This window comes from Pterocles gutturalis, unplaced genomic scaffold (assembly GCF_000699245.1).
Source record: "Pterocles gutturalis isolate BGI_N339 unplaced genomic scaffold, ASM69924v1 scaffold50328, whole genome shotgun sequence".
Taxonomy (NCBI): Eukaryota; Metazoa; Chordata; class Aves; order Pterocliformes; family Pteroclidae; genus Pterocles; species Pterocles gutturalis.
In genome coordinates this window covers 11,707-28,620 of record NW_010119887.1, presented here as the reverse complement: position 1 = coordinate 28,620, position 16,914 = coordinate 11,707, and the positions used below count along the sequence as shown (strand labels likewise).

The following is a 16,914-nucleotide window of genomic DNA, read 5'->3' as shown; positions in this document are numbered from 1 at the left end:
CATTCAGGACTTCATTGAAGCAGTTACGAATTAATTCATGTTCTGTGGGCATATGGAAGATACACACGATAACTTCTTATCACAGAAAACTTTGCCTGAGCTTTTGTGTCAGCATCTTAATCTCCATAAATGATTGAAAGACCTGTTTTCCAAAGGCATTGGGGCACCTAAGGGTGACTAACGAGACAGGAAAAAAAGAAAAAAAAAAAAAAGTAATTTGCCTAATTCACACTGCAATCAGGAGAAAATTGTTCTAATCTGTAACTTTGTAAATCTGCAGTCAGGTAATTTATTAACACTGGATTTAGTCTATTAAAAGCTGCATATTTTTTGCTGAACCATAATCTGTGCACGTTACAGAAAAAAACTTGCACGGAGAGCCTTTATTCTGGCATTTCCTAGCTTTTTAATGCTAGTCTTTACCTTCTTAAGAATATTAATTGACACAATTTTCATGCATGGCATAAAGAATCTATCAGTGTTAGTAAAACATAAGATTTTACGTTAGTAATGACTGAATTTTCATTCATATTTATACATTACTGAGAAATGCACATTATTTCTACCTTGTTACCCTGAAAGATCACCCTATCTGCCAATTTAAATGATTTTCACTCTTTTCTCATTCCTCATACGTCTTTTACCCCATCAAACATTTTTGCTGTTTTGACCATTATATACTTCCACAACAAACCTCCACTTCAACTATTCTATGTTTTCTAAGATCTCTGTTTTCTTATATTTCAGTTACTGGTGATCTGGTGTTTCATTTACTCTGGCTTTCTTTATAACTTTTGTTACCTTATTTAGCCCTTGAGAATACCCACCGGGAATATTACCTCAGCATCTTTTCAGAACTGTAAAATTGAGGCTACAGTTCTGATGTGCAATATGCTATTACAGTATCTTCACGAGGGCATCCTGCATATACCAGGTTAATATTTACTGATGTGCTAATATAATAATGACCTCTCTGCCTCTGCTCCTCTCTGGGGTATTTGCTATCTATAGGGATGGGAATTAATGACAGTCTCTCTGTGCTGCCTGATGTCAGAGCTGAGAAAGGTGTGAAGGGTATATAAGAGCTGTGTTACTTGTCAGCAAGGAAGGGGGGAAAGGGATACTCCAGAGCTAGATGCAAGCGTGGAATTGTTGCATGTACCTTTCTTGCTAACACAGGAGTGCTTCTTCAGTTAGCTCCCTCACCACTAAAAGGTAAACAATTTCCCTTTTTTTCTTACTTAAGATGCCGTGCAAGAGACATGTTTTCAGGAAAGTACAATATTTCTCACTATTAATCACAGCATTTTTCAGGAAAAGGCTAAAATAACTTCAAGGTAAATTATACCTGGGACCAGAATTTGAGATTGAGACATGTCAGGAAATGCAAACCAGAGATATGGGAAGGGATTGAAACTGCTAGATGGAAGATGAACATTTACTGTTCAGAGCTATCTGTCTGAAACTGTGTTGTGTCACTAAACTTAGGGGGATTATTTTTTTTACTCTAGCCTGGGAAAAAGACTAGCTGCTGTTTATTTAGGACAGAATGGGCATCAGTAATAGGATATACTGAAGAATATTTGGGTTTGCTTTCAGTTTGGAATCATTATTCTTTTCAGAAAGTTTGGAAGCCAAAATGTGCAGCCTGAAGCTGTCAGTTTTCTTCATTGCACTTTCTGTCACTCTGAGCTGTTTGGAAGCTACACCTATTGAGAAGTGAGTAATAAACAGTCATATTTATTTATTTTTAGGGGAAAACATGTTCAGTTTATTGCATGAATTGCTTTTGCTTTCATGTCTCAGATCATATGAGCAAAAATAGAGCTATTCAATTTCAAAAGGTATTTTATTGTTTAAAGATTACTCTCTGTGGCTGATGATCCATCTGATGCTACTTCCAGAAGACAAGGATGGATGTTGCCAGTAATGTCACGGAATACACTCTCAGAACTTAGTGAGGAAATGCCAGAACAACCAGCAGCAAAGATAAAAAGGTATTGATTTTCCTTGTTTTTTCTAGGCATATCAGTCAGGTTTAAATTATAAAGCAAATTTTGTGCCAGTGATATTCTATTACTTGAGACACTTTGTGTCTGCTGTTTTTTCCCTTCTTGCAAACAGAGCCATTCTGTAAGGATAAAGATCAAAGAATTCAGAGTAGAAAGTGAAATCCAGAGACAAAAGTTGCAGATAATTTAACCACTTTACAATTATAATGCTTTCATAAGTGAGAAAGGCTACAAATACTACATTACTTGGAGAAGAAAGGTGTATTTTGAAAGGGCTTTCATATTTAAATTTGTCACATTTCCAAGTCTGAAGGGAAAAAAAAGAAAATGTACCCTTCTTAATAACACTAATGCTTTAATAGAATGGAATTATTTTATAACATAACTATTTTCTTTGAGTAAGTAATATTCATTACAGAGTTAAATATCAATTTAATCGTGGGAAGCAGGAAAAGAAGCAATTGGCTCTGACAGAATTTAACTAGTCTGAAAGGCATTCATGTTTATAAATCCATAAATCTAATTTCAGGTACATAAATAAAATAACATTTAAAAAATTATTTGCAATTTGTACTAAAAGGTAAGCAGCACTGAAATATTCTAACTGTTCATCAGGCTTTTGAGTTAATTTCTTTCAATTACAATTCTGTTTTGGATATATACACGTGTCTGTATAGTGGCTTGTTCCTTTCTCTCAAAATTTATAAAAAAAGTCCTTATTATACAACAATTTGGTTATCTTACGAAATATTTTGATAATGGAGACTAAGTTCCCACATTTTTACAGATATTACTTTAAAAAAAAATAAAATAAAAATTGTAATACTCAAACACAAGGCATCACCTTTATATGTGTGGTATGCCTTACCTACTTTTCTGGGGCTTTGGTTTACAATCTCTTACTGGGTGAACTGTTGCATTGAAGCATTTACTCAATTAAAGGCTACAGATCAGCTAGAATCCTAGTACCTTCCTGTAAGGACTGGAGTTTTAAACTTTGAGTGTCAGGGCCTGATTTTGTACCTTTAACCAAAAAGAGAATTCTGTCTCCACAAACAAATCTGGATTTCCATGAGAACCACTTGCTGTTCGAACCTGATATGTTAAGGGCTTGCTATTACTCTTTTTAAATCAATAGAAATACCCATGGAAACCTAAGAGAAGCTTTATCAAGACCTATCTGACCATTTCCTTTAAATGAAATTAAATATTTGAAATATTAATTTCTTATAAATTGCTGCCTATTTGCTGATCAAGAACCAATATAATACTGACATTTCTCTCACAATTGCTTCTTAGATTAATACAAATGATTCTAAAAGAATAGATTGTATTTTAGACAACTCATTTAGTCAATCAACAGGAAAATGTACTCATTGGTAGTTGCTCAGAGTCTGAAACTGGGAAATTGTCACTCTTCACGGTAATTTTTTGCTGCAAACTGTTGTCTACCTCATGCTACATCAACATGAAGAAACCCAAGAAAATTAACAATAACTCAATAAACAATCTCAGCAAGCAAGTATTCCTGTCTGAAAGAACAACACAATGGTCTAAGAAACAAGTTTGAAAACCCAAGCTCTCTCAAGCTAACAATTGCATTGTGATTAAAAGAAAGAAATAAACCTCATCATATGTAAGTTGTACCTGGACCATAAAGTGTTCTTCTTAGATATGGATTTTCCCATGGACACTCTTTAAAAGTCTCATCCAGAAAATTATTATCTCCTACCACAACAGCACTTTCCAGTTGCTGGTGTTTCAACAATGATGTGGCTGCTTTTCAGCAGTGAAGAAATCTCTGCTTAGACAGAGCAAAATCTTAAGTAATACTGAGGTCAGCAGAAGTTGGCAATGCCTGCCACCTCTCACAATACATGACGCAGTTGGGAGAAGGAGTCTCGGGGTTCAACCCACTTGATGCGGACTAGAAGATTACTGTTCACTTCAGTGAGAGCAGGATATGACTCTGTGGGAACAAGGGAACTAAATAAACGTTAGTGATTGTCATTATGTTAGTAATCCTCACGATATCAGCAAGAGCTCTAAATAGATTTAGAAGTTCAGCTTAAAGCTAACCATTTAGTCATTGTTTTCACTTACTGTCTCAAGTATACTATCATTACAGGTTTTCTAGATGTCATAAACTGCTATGCAGAATATCAATAAAAATGACATATGACTGTTAAAGTCTTTGCATTTAAATAACTCCCATCATTAAAACTGATAATAGCATACAGCGCAAGATTTTTTTCAGGCACAAAGTAGGTGGTAGGAAGATTGTAATGTTCCTGTATTTGTGCACATATTAAAAGAACTCCCACATTAGCACAATTCAAACGCCTATTGAAAGTGGCACGCTTGATTGCTCACCATGTGACTTAAACTTGGCCCTTTTTGTTTTACTCTAGTAGTCACCAGCTGGAGAAACGGAAATGCAACACTGCTACCTGTGTGACACAACGCTTGGCTGACTTTTTAGTTCGTTCCAGCAACAACATCGGAGCAATTTATTCACCTACAAATGTAGGGTCCTATACATACGGAAAGAGGGACACAGTTGGGCTTTTAAGCAGAGAACCCCAAAACAATGCACAGCTTTAGAGTGTTAAAATGACTACTGATACCATTTTCATTAAGAGCTCAGTTTTTAATGTATCAATAACCTCTTTGTCATTTATTACTTGTACAGTCTTAACAGTGCCTTGTTTTCCATTTGTGTGTGTCTGTGGGTATGCGATTTATGTTCATCATTTCACTATGCATGTACAATGACATGCGTAGGCTATTGTTTCAACTCCATAAACAACTCCAGAAATCTGCTTGTCAAATTTGTTTGTAAAAAAGTAAATATATATATCACAATAATAAATGGAAAAATAATTGCAACAGGGTTTATTTTTATTATTATTATTATTAAAAGGATGAAAAATACAACCATGACGTGTATGTCTTTATAGTCACAGTCTGGTAAAAGAAATAAATAATCTTAAGACCAACAAAAATCAGAATGCTAACAAACAGAACTTAGGTCCTAATGAAAGTAAAACAGAAGAATATTCTGGTTTTGAAACACCTACAGTGTCTTGTTTTGCACAATTGAAGGAACAACTAGATGAGACAAGATGGCTGCATTGTGCATATGATTATAGCAGTTAACTGACTGGTCTCTTTCCACCTTAATGTGCATTAAGCAAATAGAAATGGTCTTGCAGCACAGATTTCCATACGTATCGAGGATGGGATTTTAAGAATTTACAGTTCTTACTTTAAGATAGTATCAGCAAAATGTAAGCATAATGAGCATAAGTTCTTATTAATAAAATAAAACTCAGTTAACAAGCTAGCAGAAACACCTGTCCTTGGGTATTCCTTTCCTTGAAATAAAGTAACAAAGAGAAGGAAAAAAAAAAAAAAAAAAAACCAAAACAATGATCAGGTCAAGCACCAAAATGTATCACAGACACAGAGTAAATTTGCCCACTGGCATACTTACATTGCTACCAAAATCCAAGAAAACTAATTTAGAGATCGGTGGACTTTAATGGAAATTTGACAGTGTTATTTTCTCCCACCTCAGCTCAGTATCAGTGGAGGTTTAATAAACATGCTTGTTCCCTTAAATTGTTAAGCAAACTTTCATAGACATGACATCCTATATCACAGCAATGGTTGTTTTGTCTATCATTTTCTCAGTGAAGAGTTCACTATCATCTGAAAAACATTATTGTCCAATTATGAAAAACATTCAGCAGAAGCTTAGTGCTGGAGAAGCAACTGAAATCTTAATAATTGCCTTTGATTGATTTGTTTCTGTTATAAAGTATGCCTCAAAACATAAACATTTCTGCTAAGTTTAATGTTAAACAGCATATTCCCTCCGTTTCACAAATAATACATGGGAATAAAAACTATTGCACAGAATTTCTGCTGTAAAAGTGTTACTGATTACTCTGTTGAGAAAAGTTTCAACCTCCAGTAATGTTCTAGTGGATATTTATTCTGAATTTTATTGAGAAAACCATTCAGATGGTATTAAAGATGTCTAATATTTCTGCCAGCTTGAAATGCTTTCCATTCAAGTTATTTTTGAGATATATTATACACCCATTGTGGGCTTCATTTGTTCTTCAGCTAGAATATTTACTTTTCAGAAAAGAAATGAGAAAGTGACAGGATAGCTCTGAAGTGTAACTGTGATGTTGTTTGTACAGAGGAGTAACCAAGCGGAGTCTTCACTGTGGGTGGATGCTGATTTCTAGGCTGATCCCAACCTGCAACATGCACAATGCTTTATGCATCAGCTTTTGCCATTTATGCTACCGTTTGACAAATCAGAATAAAGCACAGGCTGTCTGCTCGGGTTCAGTGGAACTGTATACATTATTTTCTGCTTTAGGTACTCCTGAACCTGATGGATTTGGTGCTAACATCGATTTAACGTTTGCCCTATTTGTGAAATACTGAAAAATGTTACTTATCTCCCAAATCAGTGAAACAACAGAGAGGGATAAGAGATGTATCAATAGCTCAGAGGGGGACCATCTCACCTATCTTTCACTGCTTTTTGCCGAACCACTTGTCAGTGTTCTCCTGCTATTTGGTGGAGAAAGACAGCTACTTCCAATTCATCCCAGTTTAGATCTCTATTTTAGGTTGGGATGAATCACACTCCTGAGTGCCTCTATTTCTTCATCGATGATAGAGAGTGTCTAGACAATTAGCTGAAAATGGGCACTTAACTTTAAGATAACTAGAGTTAGGTGACACACAAATCCCATCTGCAGTTGGCATGAACTGTTCAACCTAAAGAAAAAAAGTTTGGCAAAAAAAAACCCCAAAACCTCATGCTCGAGATCATCAGATTGATTAACTCTCATGTTCTGAACTAGATTAGTTAATTCATCAGTCAGAGCATCCTGAGAAGCTGCCTACACTGGGATATGTTTCCCCATAGATACCCTTGGGAACACAACTCTGGTACCCTTCCTCCTGCTGTTATTACCACCAACTGCACCTAGACATCTTAGAGAAGAAGGATCTAGTCATAGTATGCCTGGATATAAGCATAATCCTGAGAGAATGAGCCAGGAAAAGGGTGAATTAAAAAAAAAAAAAAAAAAAAAAAAGGCATTTAAACATTAATTCATCAGAACCCAAACCAGCATAATTGTAGGTATTTCAAAATATGAAGACTGATAGGTGAAGTCTAGTTAAAGAACAAAATTAAGTGTCTCTACATACTTTTAAAAATCTCAGTATGTATTTACCTGCATCTTTAGGAATGTAAATATTTTTTAATAATCAAGTCTTACATAGCTTTGGTTGTTTTTCAGTTCATCTAGATGCCCTACAACTTTCAGAGAATATACAAGAAAACAAAAAATACAAAAGAGGAAAATTAAGAATGTAGACAATATGATAAACACAGCTATATTCCCTTTAAAAAAAATACTAAATCTCTGCTTTTTAGTGTCTTCTATTGTCTTTAAAAACAACAGAATAGGGACATAATATTGAAATTCACTAAATGAGAAGGGGAAGAGTAAAGTCATCAAACAAGCAAAAGGAACATAAAAAAAGATGATAAGAACATGAAGAATGGTTTAAATGGAGTAGTGGGCCCTAGGGTCTAATATTTCTCAGGAACCATGACAGCTTCATAAAAGACAGAATTTATTTTCTTTCCTGATGAATAGAGTTGAGGTAAGAAATTGATTTTACTTTTAAAAGCTTGGGCTAGAACTAAGAAAGTACACAATAATAATGCAACATAAAATGCACTTTTAATGAATTTTGAATTAATAGCTTCTATTTCTATTAAGGAAATATAAACATTTTTTTCAAATAAATATTCTTGGTGAGAGCTTTAAACACTAAGTTGGCAAAGCTTCCATTCACTTTCAACAGGATAACGTTATTAGCAAGTCTGGATTTTACTGAATGGCTTTCTAAAACTATTTGAAAGTTAATACATTGATACTATGAATAAAATCTATTTCCTGTAATGCCCTCTTGAATATCTTCAGTAGCTGCCACCTTCACTTTCTAGAATTGTGCTGGGTTTGAGTCAATAGCTCACTTATAAATATAGTTTGACAGTTATGGTAAATTCTTTTTGTTCAGTTACAAGGTTAAGTAATTTTGTTGTCTAGCTTCATTATCATGTAGAAAAGGGACAGGTCTACATTGCTTTTGCAATGCAACTAGTAAAAAGCTGTGGTTAAGTATGACACATCTCCTGGCTGTATACAGAGTGTAAAAATAATGGTTGAAGTAACATGAAGTAGAATCTTTCTATGGGATGTGACAACTTCTGTTTCAGTCATCTTACTGTTATCTCTATTTTTCCACACTCAGAAAAAATCCTACACTGAAAAAATGAAATATTTTTGTGGAGCTGTGTAAGGTTCAACAACCAGACTCAAATTCAGATCTGAAACCCCCCATTTAAAATAAATCTCAATTTATAAACAAAACCCCCAAAATCTGGATTCTCTACTGATCAGTTTTTCTGAAAACGTCAAACAATTTGGTTTCCAGATTCAATTGCTATGAAAACAATATATCCTTAGTTAGATCCAGCTAATAAGTGCTTCTCTAACTAAAACCTATCTTCATATTAAAATGTTAAAAAAGAAATCTCAAGATAGGAATAATATATGCCATCAAAAGTTGAAAATCATGACATCATGACATCAGAAGCTCACTAAAGAGTAAGACAATGATGACAAGACAATAGTTAAAACTGCTGTTCCTTATGCAGCAAATTTTCTCCTTGAATGGTAAAACATCCGAACAAAGAGAACACATTCATGTGCATTTTAATCCTAACAACAGGGCTGATTTGAGTAACAGCCATGCCATAAAGTCACTATTTCCTAGAAATGCCTTTATAAATACAAAATAAGTTTAATTAGTCAAATTAAGAATCTTAGACCTGCCCCTACTTTAATAACATTTGTCCTCTACCTTAAAAGACTCTTTTTGATCCAGCACTAGAGACAGTGAAATTGTTTCTTGTAGTCTGTTTTACAATATCCTTAATATAAATTATTACTGCGCAGGTAGCCTGAGATCTGCTGCAGAAGTGGTGACACCGAGGGTGATAGAAACTGATTGAATTTAATTTCTTTGATCCCAAGTTGTGATTAGTGCATCATCTATGTGGTGGGTTAGCTTTTTTGTCTTGTTTTTCAAAATGAATTTAAATACTGGGATGTGTTAAAATAATTGGAATACTATTAAATAGATCATTGCATGTGTGAATTTAAATAATTGGAATAATTTTGCCATGAGATGCTACTCAATATGATTAAAATATGATTAAAACCAGGAGTTGCTTATTATTTACACTGTCAAAAGAGCCAGATCACTTTATTCAAACAGAATCAATCCTTATTCAATAAGCAGTCCCTTTGGACAGAGTAAAAGTGGGACTTGCCTCTACTAAGGGAATTGTGTAAAAATTTTATCAGCCTGTGATTGTCAATCCAACATTGAAGAAGCTGAGCTACTTAATACTCAGAATAGGGGTCATTTTTAAATACCATTCTTGGACAAGCTCATTAGTTCTGCTGTGTATGGAACTAGAACATAACAGAGGAAACTTTTTTTTAAGCAGGGGGAAGGGAGAAAACAGTCATAAAATGCTGGAGGAGGAGACAAATAATGTCAAGGTTGCAAAATACTTAAATTCTTTTTCCAGGATCATAAACAAATGACAGCTATTTTTTATTTCTAAATTTTCTGCAGTGTTACTATACAAGAAAGAGAGACAGTATATTTTTTCTTTCAGAGAAAGATCCTGGGACAGTATATTTTTTCTTTCAGATAAAATACAGATTTGAAGCAGACTGAGAGAGTGGGAGATGTTCGAGTGAATCTTAGGAGGACTGCCTCGCTGCTCCAAGCACCGCTTCAGATTTCAGGATGACCACATAGTAGTATTAGAGAGATCAGAAGTTGTTACCTACAGTATAACAAAGATTTTCACATCCAGAGAAAGTTAGTAGGGCCAGAGCTTTCTGGTCCTGCTCTGGATGCAGTGCTTTCAAAGATGCTGTTGGAGCAAGTGGCCGTCTCCTGTACTTCTTGTGAGCTGCTGACTTCTTATCCAATCTCAAAAATCAGGCTGACTCCCCAGCACTTGCTGCTTCATGGCATCTGCATGCAGTGTTTCCCCTCATTCTATTTTTGTTAAACTGGCTTCAGACACTCTACAAATTTCCAGGAGGAGGCATCGATGCTGCTTGCAACTGCAGGAGGAGGTGTTAAGTGTGTGCAACAGGGCCAACAGGGCCTGTGGTCAGTGAAAGTCACAGCACATGTCATCTGTACTTTTCCTAGCTTCTCCTTTGGTTTTCTGAGGTTAACCCTGGATATCCTTCCTTTTTGAGGAAGACTTATTGAGTAAAGACTTTCTAAAAGCACTTTTATTTAATTCATAGTTACCTGTTGTTAACACACTTATTTTTCTTTTGAAGAAAACCCTTTCCCAAATCAAAAAGCAAATGTTGCCACTGATTTTTCCTACAATTTTCTTCCTAGTATATTACAGGAGGACTTTCCCAAAACCCTTTGCACACACTCCACCTGCTAACATGCAGCTTACACACTGAGGACAAAACTAAACCAGATATAAGCATGCTTGGATAAGACCTAATAAAAGTGTCATTTGATGAACCCAGAGAATGTAAACAGTAAGGAAACTTAGCATGGTGCTACGATTTATTTCTGGAAGAGAAAAAGGTTGTGTTCTCTTCATTACTCATTCAGTGTTTTCCCAGCTCAAATCCAGGCAAATGAAGCACAGTACTGACGGCATCAATACCAGTTCTGAAAGCATGAACACTCTGAGTGAGCCTAATGTAGCATGAAGCTACCAGATCATGATATCTGGAATTGAACGATTACAGGGGAAGTCTGCTTCACCCTAATATTCTTCCTCTTCGTTCCACACCTTAGCAATACAACTTCTGTGAATCACCGCTCACACCATTGAACAAAAGTAATTAAAAACCCAACTCTTTCCACATTTTTGATGTTAAACAATTAGAATTGGAGGTGAATTATTCTGCAAACTGATTTCCATCACCACCACCCTCAGTACTGCTTCACAGATCGTCATAACTAGGGTTTGTGCTACAGAACTTCCTAACAGTTTTTTCAGAAAGATTACTCCCACTGGAAGGGATCTTTCCCCTCTCAGTCCAGAGTACAACACAGGAGAACGTGGACTGCACAAGTCTTCCTCTGTCCTGTTTGGACATTACAGGCTGAGACTCTAGGAATTGCTGCTTGGACTGGTGGTCCTGTCTCAGGCAAACCTCCTTTTTTAGGCACTGCTACTTTCCAGACTTGCTTTTGTTCCCTTTAAATTTTTTTTTTCCTTCCTTCTTCTTGTCTTGGGAAAGTTTGGAGGGAGGAAGGAAGGGGGGAGAAATTATAACTATTGCTTTGAAAACAGTACAGCACAGACAGCATAACCAGACAGAGGAAAAGATATCTGAATGTTTTTCAAGGCTGTAGACAGTCACAGCTGCAAACAAACAACAGACTCAGTCACAAGGAGAGGCTGACTTGAATGTGTGATCCAAGAGCTATGCAGAAATAACATGGACTCACCTAATGACCAAAGAAAGCAACATGGGACAGGAGAAGAATTTTCCAACACCAAGGTAAAAAACAAACAAACAAACAAACAAAAAAACCCGCAAAAAACTTCCCCCCCCCCCCCCCAAAAAAAAAAAAAAAACACCCTTGAAGCAAAATGGTGGATACATTTCTGTCACTCAAAAAAAAATTATTGCCCAAAACTCACAGAGACATTCAGAGATAAGTATCAAAGTCTTCAACCTTAACAAATCTGTACTGTCCTTCAAAAGCTTTCCACCACGTATTCAGGTACCTATTTCATAACATGTTTAGCAAAGTAGAGAGCACATCTCATTTCTGATATGATTTTTCAGGAAAAGCAACATTTGTGTTAAGATCACTATCAAGTGTGTCAGTACAAAACCTGTCTAGAATAAGAAACACTAGTAAACTAGAAAATAACTTCTGAGTCAACTTCAAAATCCCAAAACAGTGGGGTTTCAGATCTCTTACAGTATCAATAAGAGCAAAACCTGAAACTTTGTGAAGGTTCTGCAGCAAGGCAGCAGCAATGAGCCCTGGCATACAGACCATTTCATTGACATATGTCTGTATGCAGGCACATGTGCAAACATAGCACAGGGCAAAATTCTGCAGCTTTAGGTAAAAAGGAACTTCCTCTTTGGTTTGCATTTGTGTGCTAACACACTGAAGTTCCCCATTTCTGCTGAGCTTCAACTGATTAATCCAACAGTTTATTATTTATAGTACTTCCAGAACTAATAGCAATATAAATTTTTATCTTTTTGACAAATTCTTATTGTCAAAATTCTTTTTAATGAAGGCCAAAAAAGATACGAAAAACAAAAGAGTTTGAAATCAGCACACATATTATTACATGGTCTGGGAAATGGAGAAGAATGAGCTAAGAAGCATAATTTATTAATATTGTGTTTGATGGCATTTACAGGTAAAGTAGGAAAAAATTAACAATAGCATGAGGAAACTCAGGAGGCACTTAATCAGCAGCCTGGAAAAAAATCTGAGACATAAGTGAAAACAAAGAACAGCTAAGGTAAAGGGGACACTATACGTCGTAGAGCTAACTTTTGCATCTTTTGAGACCAAAATGCATCCCAAGGATCCACACCACCATAAGAACTTAACATTTTTGTCTGACACTCAGGACTCAAAGAAGATCATAAGCTTTGGACAGGTCTTCTACACAGGAGCTAGTTTTATCATAGAGGTGAAAATCTCAGTTTCTTCATTTAATCATCATATTAAGTGACAAGTTTGACTGAGTAAAGACTGCAGGATTTAGCCCACTGCTACTACATGTCTGTGGAAAGAATCAAGATTGTGCATATTTTAAGAAATTCTTTTCTGTACCCTCTGTTCAGAAACGCAAGCAACAGACTCCAGTGAGATCGATCAATGGTCATAAATTTTACTGCTCATGTATTACACTATATTTATTTATATATCCTGAAAGGGACTGGAGATTGGGTATGTGACTAATGCTAAGGTTACAAATTGCTCAGAGAAGAAATCTAAACATAACTGTGAACTTCATCCTCATCCAAGCACATTCATCACATTCTAAGAATTTGAAGTGCAGTTCTAATCAAAAGTGATCTGAACTTTTTTCAATCCAGATATCTGCATCCAATGCATATTCACTGACAAAAATAAGATTCGTGAGTTTGTTGGGTTGTATCACTAAAGAATTAAAGAACTAGAGAACTAGCATAAACCACTGTGAGAGCATCTTTTCTTGTGCTTCCTATATCCTACAGAATCTTTCCTCCCCCTTCAAAGTTTGCATAATATCACATAACTGAAATTAAAACATCCATCAAATGAGCTGGCACAGACTGTGATTTTTTTTTTTCATGCTGGCTGCCACTCTGTGCCTCAGAATCTTTCTCTGAAATATCTCCTCAAAAAATGCCTGTTGTTTCAAACTGACAAAGATAAGCTAGACACAAGACCTAAAGAAATTGTGTACCTGCCTCATTGTTTTCCATCATGTTTCACTCTCAAAACTAATAAACACTGAACATAAATGAACACTGTCAGCTATTTCACTGAGGCTGGATGCAGGCAAGAATATAGACATACAAATTACAATGTTGATCTGCCAATCTGTTCGTAAAGACACTTATTTTGGGCAACATATTTTGCTATCACTAGCAGCTTGGATTGCCAGAGTACTGTGGAATTCTCATTTGCAAAAGAGTAAGTTTAATACCCAAATCCATGTGAGTCTTCAGAGATGCCAGTTACCCAGATCAATTTTTCAAAGCAAAATCAATTAACAGTCATGTACATCACACACCATGATGTTTAAAGACAAAGCAAGTCCCAATAAAGCCCAAGTACATAAGCATAAGATAAAACATTAATATTTTTCTAAGGATATATCACTCATTACTATCCAGTACCATTTTCTGTTTAACCTTTTGTTGTACCTACTTGCATCAGTCACTCTTTAAGCCTGTGTACTTTTCCCCCATTTTCTATGTGATGCTTTCACTTATCAATGCATTAAATGGTATTGTTGCAGCCACAGAACACCTCGACTGCACTTACATTTCTCTAATATGCAACAAGTAGTATTAAGACACACAGCGAACTCTTCTAGAAATGTCACCATTCTGCACACAACTCGTCCCCTAAACATTGCTTTCCACGAGATTTATCTCCACATCCTGTCTTCCCCTGCTCAGCTGCTTTTATCCAGTGGCCTCACTCCTTTCTTTTCTTAGAAAAAAACAACCTAGGAAGAGGTTAGCTTCAGCAACATCCCTATAAGAGATCTTATACAATATAGTTGTGAAAGTAACTTGACACATCCTAGCACCAAGGCTACTAAAAGGGATAGAACAAGAAGGATTTCTATGAGGGTAGAAGGAATAAGAGCAAGTTCTCTCCCAATTCTTTTTGGAGCAGTATCATTCTGAACAGAAATGTACAGGAGATAGTTGAGAACAAGTTAAGTACACCTTGTAGCTAGGACACTGGACAATTGAGATCAGATACTTGGGTAGGTCACAGCAGCAGCTCTTCTCCCTCCGAGCTCCCCTTTTTTTCCCCAAGTGTTACAGAGTTACAGGAAGTCAGCTCTCAAACAACAGTAGGGCCAGTCAGGCTCCACTGCACATATTTTCTCCAGATTTGAGTGCAGCCCAAAAGGCCATGGCTATAAGTTGTAAGGCAATGAAGGGGGCAGAAGCTGAAAGGAGAAGCACAAATCCTAGTGCAGTGGAGGCTTCCTATCAAGCAGACACCAGCCAGTAGTGTCAGTGTGATGACTCACAGCACAGAAGAGGAACTCAGTGAGGGAGTGGTAGTGGCAAATGATATCCAGCCTGGTCACAGGACCGTTTTCTTCAGGTACAAGATTCCTCCTTCAGCTCTACTACGAAGACCCTTTCCCCACATGCTTAGCCCCCCTCACCTCCTGCCTCTTATGGTCATGGCTCAGCCTGCACAGGCTTTGGTTAGGGTTAGGTCCAAACCTTTGGTTCCCCAGTACTGGCATGGCCCCTTCTCTCCTGTCCCTCCCAGGCATTTGGCTGCCACACCGTTCTAGAGGCTGATGAAAGCTATCCTGCTATGCTGTATCTCGGCACAAATATGGTACTTGAAAAATATAAATCAGTGCCACCTGGAACAGGATTTTGTTGCAATCAGTTGCTACTGCCCAAGGAATACAAAGGGAACAGAAGTGGCCAAACTGACTGGACACTTGAATACCACTACACAGCTGAAGCCATACACAAAGAAAACTTTTATACCCCAAAGGAAAAAAAAAATTACCAGCTTTCTAGTGAAGCACAGAACAGCATCATTTTCCACAAATGAGACTTAGTCATAATCGGACAAGGAATGATTGCTCTGAGTCTATGCTAGGACAAGAACGTGAAAGTCACTTCTGATGGCAAGGCAGAAGGGACCCAGTACCCTCATCATTTCCCCACTACCAGAACTGATCCCTTCCTACCTTCTAGCTCCACATCATCAGCACACGGCCAGTTCCTCATTGGCAAGCCATGGGGTATTAATTACCATCCACACTCACCCTTGCTCCAGGCTGCACCTGACAGATGAGTTAGAGCTGGCAGTCTAAGAGCTGCGGCCCCGCACTGACTTCTGACAGCCCCAGCACTGCCCCAAGAGTATTTCACTCCTCCCACACCCAAGTCCACTCTCTCCAGCAGCGCAGCAACATCCAAGTTAAGTGTTCAAGCTGCTCTTCTCTCTTTCAAAGAAAACTCAAATGCAGCTGTGAGCCCAGGAAGACAGCCAAGTTTGTTTGCCCTTGAAAGGAGGTGGTCAAACATGGTGAAAGATGAAATGAGCAGAGAACTACGGAAATACATTCACCCTAGTATCTCCACTGCACATTATTCAAAAACTCCACAATTTGGGCAGCAAGATACCGCTTTCACAATCCTGAGGTAAACTTTCTGTGCTTTTTCAACACAAATAAAGGAAACCCTAACATAAGGACATACACATTTCCAGAGAGGAAACACCTTATTGATGAGTTGAGGTTTCCTCTCACTAGCACAATGTGTAAGAGTCAAGTAGTTCCTTTACTTAGTGCCAGAAATACCCTCAGAATTAACATAGTGGCAACTTCTATAAGCAACAGGGTCAGCAAAGAAGGCAAACCATCTGTGCTTAAAATAAGTAAGTTTCAGAGACAGATACTAAGATCATAAAGGAGTTAGTGCATAGACACATATATTATACATTTGGCCCAATAGCCATAACACCCGTAGGTGACTCTTGCAAGTAAGCAGAAGAGCATTTCACAGATTGAAACCTTTGGAAAATGGAGAAGACAAGGGCAAAATTGCTGGAGAGCAGGAAAAATGTTTTCTCCATGAGGTCACCCCTAAATTGGGACAGTGAAGTCAGAGAAGCCTGGTTACCCACCACTTTCACTTGAAAATTTCGGGTGGTAGCATTATTGTAAGCTATAAAGGGAGTGAAACACAGGGACGCCTTCACACTGTGAACCCTCTGGCCAGGAAAATACTTCCAGGTAAATGACAAAGCAGAGAGTAAAGCACGCTTTAATTCACAGCATGAATGCAGTTCATCTGCCGGGGTACAAGGATCCCCACTCCCACTCCCCTTTGCCTCCTTCCTTCCACCAGCAGAGCAATCTGGAACTGTCCTCACTCCTTCCACAGACACAGGCCACGGGTGTCAGCAACTGGACTGAGGCTCATCCTCTCGCTCTGAGTGATACACCACTCCACACGGGGTCACCAGTTTCAGTACATTG

At 37.2% G+C, this 16,914-nt stretch overlaps 1 protein-coding gene across 1 annotated transcript; it reads left to right on the top strand.

Annotated features, from left to right (window-relative positions):
* The first annotated feature begins 903 nt into the window (after positions 1 to 903).
* On the top strand, positions 904 to 4,616 carry IAPP (islet amyloid polypeptide). The gene is made up of 4 exons (XM_010076687.1): positions 904 to 1,215; positions 1,623 to 1,719; positions 1,863 to 1,997; positions 4,424 to 4,616. The coding sequence occupies exons 2-4, from the start codon at positions 1,640 to 1,642 to the stop codon at positions 4,614 to 4,616; spliced, it is 408 nt and encodes a 135-aa protein (XP_010074989.1). The 5' UTR covers positions 904 to 1,215; positions 1,623 to 1,639.
* Positions 4,617 to 16,914: the final 12,298 nt, after the last annotated feature.